This window comes from Cervus elaphus, chromosome 20, assembly GCF_910594005.1.
Source record: "Cervus elaphus chromosome 20, mCerEla1.1, whole genome shotgun sequence".
NCBI classification, from domain to species: domain Eukaryota; kingdom Metazoa; phylum Chordata; class Mammalia; order Artiodactyla; family Cervidae; genus Cervus; species Cervus elaphus.
The window spans coordinates 44,780,021-44,792,803 of NC_057834.1; the positions used below are offsets into that span (position 1 = coordinate 44,780,021).

Here is a 12,783-nt window from a genome sequence, read left to right on the forward strand (position 1 = left end):
TCATAGCATTTGGTTGGAGAAGATGCTTCATACAATTTCAATTTTCTTAAATTTACTGAGGTTTGATTTGTGATCCAAGATGTGGTCTATCCTGGAGAATGTTCCATGTGCACCTGAGAAGAAGGTATATTCTTCTGCATTTGGATGGAATGTCCTTAAGATATCAATGAGATCCATCTCACCTAATATATCATTTAAGACTTGTGTTTCCTTATTAATTTTCTGTTTTGATGATATGTCCATTGGTGTGAGTGGGGTGTTAAAGTCTTCTACTATTATTGTGTTACTGTCAATTTCTCCTTTTATGTCTGTTAGTGTTTGTCTTATGTATTAAGGTGCTCCTATGTTGGGTGCATGGATAGTTACAATTGTTATGTCTTCCTCTTGGATTGATCCCTTGATCATTACGTAGTGTCCTTCTTTATCTCTTGTAATCTTCTTTACTTTAAGGTCTATTTTGTCTGATATGAGGATTGCTACTCTAGCTTTCTTTTGCTTCCCATTTGCATGGAATATATTTTTCCACCCTCTCACTTTCAGTCTATATGTGTCTTGAGGTCTAAAGTGGGTTTCTTGTAGACAGAATATATATGGGTCTTGTTTTTGTGTCCATTCAGCCAGTCTGTCTTTTGTTTGGAGCATTTAATCCATTTACATTTAAATTAATTATTGTCATATATGTTACTGTTGCCATTTTCTTAATTGTTTGGGGTTGATTTTATAGATCTTTTTTCTTCTCTTGTATTTCTTGATTATGTAAGTCCACTTAACATTTGTTGTAAAGCTGGTTTGGTGGTACTGAATTCTCTTAACTTTTGCTTGTCTGAAAAGCTTTTGATTTCTCCATCAGTTTTGAATGAGATTCTTGCTGGGTATAGTAATCTTGGTGGTAGATTTTTCCCTTCCAGTACTTTAAATATATCCTGTCATTCTCTTCTGGCCTGCAGAGCTTCTGCTGAAAGATCAGCTGTTTAGCATGTGGGGTTTCTATGGTATGTTACTTGTTGCCTCTCCCTTGCTGCTTTTAATATTATTTCTTTGTGTTTATTCTTTGTTAGTTTGATTAGTATGTGTCTTGATGTATTTCTCCTTGGGTTTATCCTGTGTGGGACTCTTTGTGTCTCTTGGACTTGATTGATGATTTCCTTTTCCATATTGGGGAAGTTTTCAACTACAATCTCTTCAAAAATTTTCTCATACCCTTTCTTTTTCTCTTCTTCTTCTGGGACCCCTATTATTCGAATGTTGGTGCATTTGATTGTCCCAGAGGTCTCTGAGACTATCCTTAGTTCTTTTCATTCTTTTTACTTTATTCTGCTCTACAGAAGTTATTTCCACCATTTTATCTTCCAGCTCATTGATTCGTTCTTCTACTTTAGATATTCTGCTATTGATCCCTTCTAGAGTATTTTTAATTTCAGTAATTGTGTTGTTTGTCTTGGCATGTTTATTCTTTAATTCTTCTAAGTCTTTGTTAATTGATCCTTGCATTTTCTCCATTTTGCTTTCAAGGTTTTTTTTTATTATCTTTACTATCATTATTCTGAATTCTTTATCAGGTAGTTTGCCTATTTCCCCTTCATTTATTTGGACTTCTGTGTTTCTAGTTTGTTCCTTCATTCATGTAGTATTTATCTGCATTTTCTTTTTTTTTAACTCATTGTGTTTGAGGTCTCCTTTTCCCAGGCTTCAAGGTTGAATTCTTTCTTCCTTTTGGTTTCTGCCCTTTAAGGTTGGTCCATTCTAAGTTTTTGTTTGTTTGTTTTCCCCCTGATGGGCAAGGCTGAGTGAGGTGGTAATCCTGTCTGCTGAGGATTGGGTTTGTATTTTCATTTTGTTTGTTTAGATGAGGCATCCTGTACAGGGTGCTATTGGTGGTTGGGTGATGCCAGGTCTTGTATTACAGTGGTTTCCTTTGTATGAGTTCTCACTATTTGACACCCGCTAGGGTTAGTTCTCTGGTAGTCTAGGGTCTTGGAGTCAGTGCTCCCACTTCAAAGGCTCAGGGCTTGATCTCTGGTCAGGAATGAAGATTCCACAAGTGGTTTGTTATGGCATTAAGTAAGATTAAAACAAATATCCAAAAACGAGAAATCAAAGATGAACCCCAGACAAATGGCAGTTACAGAATCAGGCAAATAATAATTAAAATAATGGAATATACACATATACATATACACCCATGAGCAAAATCAAAACAGTCCAACAAAAATAAAGTATAATAGATTGACCCAGTGAACAAAGGAAATCAAAAATTATATTTACCAGTTAAGAACAAAGTTAACTAAAGCACAAGCTGGAAAATAAAACTAAAGCAAGGTGCCAGTTGGGGAATAAAGCAATGAAAAAAAAAAAACCTAACAAATACAAATATGTTGAGAGGAAAGGAAAGAAAGAAAAGAAAGAAAGAATACCTATGCAAAGTTAAATAGAGGTAGATGAAGAAGATTTATATAGATTGAAGATTAGCTGCAAGGGGAAAAGAACAGTAGGAAAAGAAAACAAAGGAATAAATATAGAAAAAATAATAATAGGTTTAAAAAATTAAAATTAAAAAGAGAGGAAAAAAACCTCCCCAGAACTGCAAAAGCCCAATATAGAGACAGAGGTTTATAACAACAACAAAATACGTGACTGAGAAAAAAAGAAGCTCAAAAGTTAAGTTAGATTTCATAGTGCCAATAAAATTGACAACTACACAGAGGTGGGGGAAAGGAAAAAGAAAAAAAAAGTCCAAAAGAATGTACAGAACAAGTCAAAACATAAGAATAATAAATGTTTTTCTTGAGTCACTGCTGTCAGGTCCCTTTTCCTCGCTGGGAGTCACAGTCCATTTCACCTCCCTAGGATGCCCTCTAACACTATGCTGATCTCTGGATCTGCTGTGGGAGCAGCTCAGATTCTAATCTGCTCCTTCTGCTCTGTGTTCTTGCCTCCAATGTCCACAGCTATCAGAACTAGTGTGTTTTCTTTTGTGGGAGCTCTCAATGACCTTTTATATATTCCACAGACACAGAGTCTGTCTAGTTGATCGTGTGGATTTAATCTGCAGCTTGTGCAGCTGGTTGGGAGGGTTTTGGATCTTCTTCCTTAGTCACACAGCCCCTGGGTTTCAATTATGGTTTTATTTCCACCTCTGGATATGGGTTGTCCACTGGGGTTTGCTCCTGAGGCTGCCCTGGAGGACTTGGGTTTGCCCATGTGATGGCCAGGTGTGGAGGTGGTGCAGCTGCTTGAGTCTCAGGGGTTCTGCAACACCAGGTACTCAGAGGAGTTTGTGGCTAGGGAAGTAGGAAATACAGTGCTCTATAAGAGTATGGCAACCAGTATTGGTCAATACACTCCACTATTCTTGCCTGGAGAACCCCTCTCCCTGACAGAGAAGCCTGGCAGGACACAGTCCACAGGGTCTCAGAGTTGGATACTACCAAAGCAACCCTGAGCGCATAAGCGCAAGTCTTTCTTTGCCTGTGACAGCTCTGCCCCAGTGAGAGCTGAGGATGAAGGTAGCGCAGCTGCTTGGCTTGTGGGGACCCTGGCAGCAGGTGTGCAGGGACACGGACTGCCTCTGCCGCAGGAGTTATGGCCCTACTAGAGTCTTTTTTTCCGAGCTTCTTGTAGCTGGCAATCAGAAGGCCTCTTTGGTCAGTCTTTCTCTGAAGCCCCGCCCATTCAGGCACTTAGAGGGCTTCCTTCCAGGGGTCTTTCTCTGTTGTTCCACACATCAGGCACATACAGGGGCCCCCAGCCTTGGGTCCTACTCTGTAGTTCAGTGCATCAGGCATTTGATGGGCCAGCCTCTCTATTGTTCAGCTGCCAATGCATGGGGGATGCATGAGGGGAGAGAGACTATGGTGATGACTCCACCCCCTACACGTGACTCAGCAGTATTGCCTTGCTTCCATTAATGCCAGGCTTTCCTCCACAGGCATTTCCCACCACAAACTCCTCTTTCATATCCCCTTGATCAGTGTCTCCACAGTCAACAGCAGCCCTTGCCCTGGGATTACTCCACAATCCCTAAACTCCAGCTCCCAGCCACTGCGCCGTCTAGGATACGTATGGCTGCAGCAAGGACTGTCTGATTCTCATTCCATTTAGGCTGCCACAGATCAGCTGCTTCCTTTTCAGTCTTAAATGTTTCTCCTCTTACTCAGACAGTTGCCCCGATGTGGGGATCGGACCCACCAAGGGCAGGTCCAGTCCTCCTGACACTCCAGTTTTTCCCCCTAGTTCCTTCATCCTACCGAGTTTTGCCTGGATCTATATATTCTTTTCTGCTGGTCAGGTACTCCTGTCTGTTCTCAGCTGGTGTTCTGCATTCACTTCTGTGTCTGAAGGCATATTCCTGATGTATCCATGGAGAGAGATGTATTCCACATTCACCTACTCCTCTGCCATCTTGTTCTTAGCTGGGATATTTTTAAGTGAAGTTCAATACTAGATTTCTATTAAGAAGTCATGGGTGCTTCCATATGTTGTGAAGTAATTAGCCTCCAACTAATAAAAATAATTGGAAACAAAAAAAGAAGTCATGGGTGGCAGAAGCCTATGATACTGGCTTATCCTCCTGTGGGCTTATTTGTTTGGATTCCAGCAGTATGGGGAGTTTCCTCTTAGACTTGGACTCTTCATGCTGAATTATCTGCCTGTTGAATGTGTATCTGGAGCTACCGTTTTAGCAACCTATCTGTTCTCTTGGTGCTAAGCACTCCCAATTAGGTCTGCTCACCTGAGCGTGATGCATCCTTCCTTCTGTTAGTGGAAGGAGGATCCGGAGGCCCTCCTGCGGGCCTTGGTTCTTAGTAAGGATGCAAGAAGAGTCTAAGGTCTTACCCATTGCAAGAAAGTTTATTAACAATAAGGAAAGAAAGAACAGGTGGCAAAGAGTTGGACAGGACTGAGCACACATGAAGAAAGAACAGAGAGAACACCTCAAGAGAGAGGTGGGTCATGCCAAGGGAGGCCAATGGCCCTGGAGGACTAGGGTACAGGGTTTTTAAAGCAGGGTCATTTGTATAATCTGCGGGGGAAGGGGTGTCATTGACTGACAGCCTTGACTGACAGCTGGTGGTGGTTTAGTCACTAAGTCGTATCCTACTCTTGCGACCCCATGGACTGTAGCCTGCCAGACTCCTTTGTCCGTGGGGTTCTCCAGGCAAGAACACTGGAGTGGGTTGCCATTTTCTTCTCTAGGAGATCTTTCTGGCCCAGGAACCAAACCCAGATCTTCTGCATTGCAGGCAGATTCTTTACTGACTGAGCTACGACAGCTGCAGATTCTATAACAAGATGCTCTACTGTGCATGTCCTTCCCATAATTCAGTCTGTTATAATTAGATGTATGCATGGAATATTTATGAGCAGTTAATGAGTCCAGTGGCTGCTAAAATCCTTAGTACAGGATAGTGTGAGGTGTGCACCTACTAAAGTAGGGAAAGTCTCTCGAGTTGGCTGGTGGCAGGGTTTTATAGCCTCCTGACTGTTTCTGGAGTGTTGGTGGGCACTTTAGGGGCAAAGTTGGTAAATTGGCTGGTGGGATTAGGTGGCTATTGGATGGCTACCTGAAAGGACCATCTCTGGTTTCTCTCAGCTAACTTGCATCTTTGCATCTTCATGTCCCCTGAGGTATTGTTATGCCATTTCTCATGACCTGGTCATGACACTGTAGATTTGGGTTGTAAAAAAGAATAAGTCAGAGTCATCAAACATCTCTGTAGGGCACAGATAGGAGAAAGACTCCAAGTCTGAAAATCTAGCAGTATTTTGCCTCACCAAAATTAGAGTAAAAAGTACCTATAGCTCAAAAACTTCCTTAGCAAGGTAAGTTTTTCCACATGTAAATTAGTTCGGTTCAGTTGTGTCTGACTCTTTGTGACTCCATGGACTGCAGCATGCCAGGTTTCCCTGTGCATCACCAACTCCCAGAGCTTGCTCAGACTCATATCCATTGAGTTGGTGATGCCATCCAACCATTTCATTCTCTGTCATCCCCTTCTCCTCCTGCCTTCAATCTTTCCCAGCATCAGGGTCTTTCAAATGAGTCAGTTCTTCGGACCAGGTGGCCGAAGTATTGGAGCTTCAGCATCGGTGCTTCCAATGAACATTCAGGGTTGATTTCATTTAGGATTGACTGATTTGATGTCCTTGCAGTCCAAGGGACTCTCAAGAGTCTTCTCTGACACCACAGTTCAAAAGCATCGATTCTTTGGTGCTCAGCCTTCTTGATGGTCCAACTCTCACATCCATACGACTACTGGAAAAATCATAGCTTTGACTAGATGGATCTTGTCAGCAAAGTAATGTCTCTGCTTTTTAATACACTGTCTAGGTTTGTCATAGCTTTTATTCCAAGGAGCAAGTGTCTTTTAATTGCATGGCTGTGGTCACCATCTGCAGTGATTTTGAAGCCCAAGAAAATAAAGTCTGTCACTGCTTCTATTGTTTCCTTATCTATTTGCCATGAAGTGATGGGACCAGATGCCATGAACTTAGTTTTCTGAATGTTGAGTTTTAAGCCAAGTTCTTCACTCTCCTCTTTCACTTTCATCAAGAGGCTCTTTAGTTCCTCTTCATTTTCTGCCATTAGGATGGTGTTATCTGCATATCTGAGATTATTGATATTTCTCCCGGCAATCTTGATTCCAGCTTGTGCTTCCTCCAGCCTGACATTTTGCATGATATACTTTGCATATAAGTTAAATAAGCAGGGTAACAATAAATATCCTTGATGTAGTCCTTTCCCAATTTGGAACCAGTCTGTTGTTCCATGTCCAGTTCTAACTGTTGCTTCTTGACCTGCATACAGATTTCTCAGGAGGCAGGTGAGGTGGTCTGGTATTCCCATCTCTTGAAGAATTTTCCATAGTTTGTTGTGATCCACACAGTCAAAGGCTTTGGTGTAGTCAATGAAGCAGAAATAGGTGTTTTTCTGAAATTCTCTTGCTTTTTCAATGATCCAACAGATGTTGGCAATTTGATATCTGGTTCCTCTGTCTTTTCTAAATCCAGGTTGAACATCTGAAATTTCATGGTTCACATACTGCTGAAGCCTAGCTTGGAGAATTTTGAGCATTACTTTGCTAGCGTGTGAGATGAGTGCAACTGTGTGGTAGTTTGGACACTCTTTGGCATTGCCTTTCCAATCTTGGGACTGGAATGAAAACTGACATTTTCCAGTCCTGTGGCCACTGCTGAGTTTGCCAAATTTGCTGGCATATTGTGTGCAGCACTTTGGCAGCATCATCTTTTAGGATCTGAAATAGTTCAACTGGAATTCCATCACCTCCACTAGGTTTGTTTGTAGTGATGCTTCCTAAGGCCCACTTGACTTCAGACTCCAGGATGTCTGGCTTTAGGTGAGTAATCACACCATCCTGGTTATCTGTGTCATGAAGATCTTTTTTTGTATAGTTCTTCTGCATATTCTTGCCACCTTTTAATATTTTCTGCTTCTGTTAGGTCTATGTCATTTCTGTCCTTTATTATGTCCATCTTTGCCTGAAATAGTCCCTTGGTATCTCTAATTTTCTTGAGGAAATCACTAGTCTTTCCCATTCTATTGTTTTCCTCTATTTCTTTGTACTGATCACTTAGGAAGGCTTTCTTGTCTCTCCTTTCTATTCTTTGGAATTCTGCATTCAGATGAGTATTTCTTTCCTTTTTGCCTTTGCCTTTCACTTCTTTTCTCTCATATTTGTAAGACCCCTTCAGACAACTATTTTGCTTTTCTTTTTCTTGGGGATGGTTTTTATCACTGCCTCCTGTATAGTGTTCACTGCTTCCTGTACAATGTTACAAACCTCTGTCTGTAGTTCTTCAGGCACTCTATCAGATCTAATCCCTTGAAACTATTTGTCACGTCCACTGTATAATTGTAAGGGATTTGATTTAGGTCATACCTGAATGGTTAGTGGTTTTCCCTACTTTCTTCAATTTAAGTCTGAATTTTGCAATAAAGAATTCATGATCTGAGCCACAGTCAGCTTCTGGTCTTGCTTTTGCTGACTGTATAGAGTTTCTTCATCTTCTACTGCAAAGAATATAATCAGTCTGATTTTGGTATTGACCATCTGGTGATGTCCATGTGTAGAGTCATCTCTTGTGGGAAGAGGGTGTTTGCTGTGACCAGTGCATTCTCTTGGCAAAACTCTGTTAGCCTTTGCCCTACCTCATTTTGTACTCCAAGGCCAGACTTGCCTGTGAAGTAGTAATGTTGCTTATTAAAGACCTTAGAATCATTAGGCATCTGGGAAGTGCAAATCAAAATGATACAGTACTTTACACATACTAGGATGGCTATAAAAGAAAAAGTACATATAATGTGTTGGTCAGGATGTGGAGAAATTAGAACCCACATACAGTGCCCTTGATAATGTAAAATAGTGCCTCTGCTTTGAAAAAATTTAACAGTCCTTTTAAAGTTTATGATGTGATCCAGAAATACCACTCAAAACTATAGACTCTATATAAATACAAATATTTATCCTAAAACTTGAATATGAGTGTCATAGCAGCATTATTCATAATAGTAAAAAGTGAGAATGACTAAAATGTCTATTGAGTCAGTAAGTAAAATGTGGTAAATCTGTAAAATGGAAATCATTCAATGAGAAGAAGGAATGAAGTACCACAACATGGTATATATATGAAATTTGAAAACGTTCCAAGAAGCCAGACACAAAAGGCACATGTTGTAGAATTTTATTTATATGAGACATCCAGAATAAGGATATCCATGGACCCAGGAAGCAGAATAGTGGTTTTCTAGTGCTTCAAATTTGGGAGAATATGGGGAGTGACTGCTAATGTATACTGGGGTTTACCTAGGAGGTTACAAAATGCTTTAAGTTATCAGTGGATTGGAGAACACACAGTATTTAGGATCACAGTGTGTGAAATGCTCAGTACAGGTGTACATATTTGTCCTGGTGGAACCAGTCATCACAGTTGTCAAGAGATCATATATAAAAAGAGTGCTGTTTAAATTGTAGCTAGAATACTCAATTTTTCTCCAATTAATAAATTTTCCAGAATGAAACTGTTTAACCACTGATCTCACTAGAGAACCAGCATTCTTTAGCCAGCTTCCTCAGGACACTTTTGATCTCCTTGTTTCTCAGACTATAGATGATGGGGTTAAACATGGGGGTCCCAACACAGAAGAACACAGAGACCAGGATGTCCATATCCAGGTTATAGCCTACATTGGGTCTATCATAGTTAAAGTTGGCTGTTCCAAAGAAGATAACCACCACAGTGAGGTGGGATGCACAGGTAGAAAAGGCTTTGCTCCTGCCCTGAACAGAGGGAATCCTAAGGATGGCAGAGATGATGAGTATGTAGGACACAGCAGTAAACAAGCAGGGACTTAGGCCAATAGTGGCACTGGCCACATGGAGCACAAACTCATTGAGAGAGGTATCTGAGCAGGAGAGCTTCAGGAGGAATGGGATGTCACAGAGAAAGTGACTGATCTGGTTAGGCCCACACAGAGTGAGTGTGGCTGTCAGCACTGTGTGTGTCATAGAATTCACCAGTCCACACAGCCAGGACCCAGACACCAAACAGACACAGACCTTCACACTCATAAGGACTGGATATTGAAGAGGGTGGCAGATGGCTACATAGCGGTGGTAAGCCATAGCTGCCAATAATACACCCTCAGTGCCAGCACAGGTCACAAGAAAGAAAATCTGGGAAAGGTAGCCCTCATAGGAGATAGTCTTCTTCTCCTGGAAGAAGTTCACCAGCATGCCTGGGACAGTGGTAGATGTGTAGCAAATGTCCAAGAAACTCAGGTTGCTGAGGAAATAATACATTGGGATGTGGAGGGCAGGACTGACCCTGATGGCCATTATTATGAGTGTGTTCCCAAAAAGAGTTGTCAGATAAATGACCAGGAAGAACAAACTCTGTAGATTGGGATGGTTGGAAAATCCCAAGAAGATGAATTCAGTGACGTCTGTTTGATTGTTCATCTCAAGTGGCACCACAGCTACAAGACAATGAAAAAAAGAAGCCATAATAGGAAACATACAAAGAGCACCCCAAATGGGCTTGAAACCTTATAGGGCCATGTGAAATAATGTTGGATATAGACAGCTTGGACTGTGGAAGGAAGTGTGCAGAAGTGTCTTCAGAGAAACTGGAACTTCTCATTTAGCAGATCTAACCAACTCAGGCCCAGGGACAACCCACACATTTGCATGGCTACCGGTGTGTGAAAATAAATGCAAACTTGGTAAAACCAACAAGCTACTAACCTCTTCATTGGAATGAACCCATTTTTCACTACTTTGGTAATACCTACCTCCTATCATTGCCCTTTTTAGTAAACATCTTAATTTTTTTCTAAGAAATATAATTTCATTACAAAAAATTAGGAAAATGTAGAAAAATATAAAGAAATTAATCACCTGCTGAATCAGAATCAGTGCTACTTTTTAGTGTACTCCATTGTAGGTTTTTTCAGTTATGTAAATCTTGAGCTTTGGTTATAGTTTTAGACTGTTAGGAGTACAATTTCCCAAGTTGGAAAGAAAGAAGTAATACTATCTATGCACAGAGGACATAATCTCATACAGAGAAAGTACCAAAGAAACTACAAGAAAGGTACTAGAGCTTATAATCAAATTCAGTGAAATTAAACATGCAAAAATCTTTTGTTTCTGTACACTAAGAATGAACAACCTAAAAAGGAATTTTAAAAATCACTTCTATTTATAATAATATCTACAAGAATTAAGTACTTATGATAAGTCTCCCTAAAGGGTGAAAAGACTTTTTATACTGAAACCCACAAAGCATTGCTGAAAGAAATTGAAGGAGACATTAAAAATGGCAAGTCATCCCATGTTCATGGTTAAGACTTAATATTGTTAAGATGTCAGTATTCCAAAATGATCTACAGATTTTACCCAATCAGTATCAAAATTCTGTTAGATTTTTCCCACAGAAATGGAAAAGCCAATCCTCAAATTCATATGAAATTGCAAAAGGCCCTGAATAGTCAATACAATCTTGGCAAAAAAACAATAAAGTTGGAGTACTCACACTTCCTGACTTTGAAACTTACTACAAAGCAATGGTATTATTGTACTAGCATAAGACAGACATATAGACCAGTGGAATGAATAAAGAGCCTAGAAATAAACTCATACAAACATTTTAATTGATTTTCAGCAAGAGCGCCATGACCATTTAATGGGATAAAAAGTTTCTTCAACGAGTAGTTCTGGGAAAACTGAATATCCACATGCAAAAGAATGAAGTGGTCCCTTAGCTTATATAATACACAAAATTAACTCAAAATGTTTAAAGACTAACACTTAAAAGCTAAAATTATGATTTTTTATAAGAACACATTGGAGGAAATCTTGATAATATCTTGCTATTGATAACTTATATGGGATAAATAAAAATAAACCATGTTTCATCTTTATTCTTACCAAGAATTATTATGTAAAAACACAAAATTGAATGATATGAATCTATCAGAGAAATTTCATCTGCAATTAAAAACCTTTCTAAAAAGAAATTCCAGGCCCAGATTGTTTTGTGGTGAATTCTACCAAACATTTTAAGAAGAAATAATATAGTATTACAAAATCTCTTCAGCAATAAAATCAGGGAATACTTCCTAATTTGTTTTATAAGGACATAATCTTGACATGAAAATGTAATAAGGTATTTATAAGAGAAGAAAATTATAGCTGATATCCCTCAGGAACACAGACACAAAAAGTCTGAACAAAATACCATCAAATCAAATCCAGTGATACTTAAATAATATACAAGAGTGTGTTTTGGCTTATTACAGGAATGTAAGTAATCATTGCCACCCTCTATTAACAGAATAAAGGAGAAAAACTGTAAACATCTCAATAAATGCCGAAAAAAGCATTTGACAAAGTTCAATACCCGTTCATAATAAAAATTAAACATATAACAAACTGGGAATAAATGGAACTTCCTCAACCTGATAAAATATATAGCTTGTATTATACTTAATAGTGACACATTCTGTGTAACACATTAAATAATAATGGCCATTCTCAGAGTTTCTATTCAAAATTGTACCAGAAGTCCTAACTAATGCAATAAGGCAAGAATAGTAAAAGGCACAAAAGTCTGAAAGATGTCAACCTACCTTTATTTACAGATGTCATGATTGTGTGTGTAGAAAATCAAAAGGAATTAAAGAAGTAATGTTTATGAAAATCTCAGGAAGCAAAGTCAACATACAAAGATTAATTATATTCTATAATCAATAAACCCTGGAAATGTAATTTAAAACCATACTATTTGCAATAGCTTTAATTATCAACAAGTACGTAGTAATAAATTTAGCAAAAAATTTGCAAGATCTCTTCATTGTAAAGCACAAAATATTGCTTAGGGAAATTAGAGGCAAATATCATCCTATAGTTTCAATACAACTCAAATAAAAATTTCAGTAGTCCTTTTTGAGCAATTTACAAACTGATTCTAAAGCTTATATGGAAATTTAATGGCTCTAGAATAGTCAAGATAATCTTGGAAGATAAAGTTGGAGAACTTACCCTTTCATATTTCAAGAATTAATAATTATAAATAATTAAGATAGTGTGGCACTATTGTAAGGAAAGACAAACAGATCAGTGGAACATAATAGAGTTCAGAAATGGACCCATAACATACACTGGCAATTGATTTTCAGTGTAATTACCAAAGCCATTCAATATATTAAAGATTTTTCAATAAAAGGAGCTGGAGCAACTGAATATAGGTATGAAAAATGAA

At 38.9% G+C, this 12,783-nt stretch overlaps 1 protein-coding gene across 1 annotated transcript; it reads right to left on the reverse strand.

The window, feature by feature from the left end:
* Positions 1–9,044: 9,044 nt before the first annotated feature.
* LOC122676899 (olfactory receptor 5V1-like) lies at positions 9,045–9,989 on the reverse strand. The gene has a single exon (XM_043876472.1). The coding sequence runs from the start codon at positions 9,978–9,980 to the stop codon at positions 9,045–9,047; it is 936 nt and encodes a 311-aa protein (XP_043732407.1). The 5' UTR covers positions 9,981–9,989.
* Between the last annotated feature and the right edge of the window lie 2,794 nt (positions 9,990–12,783).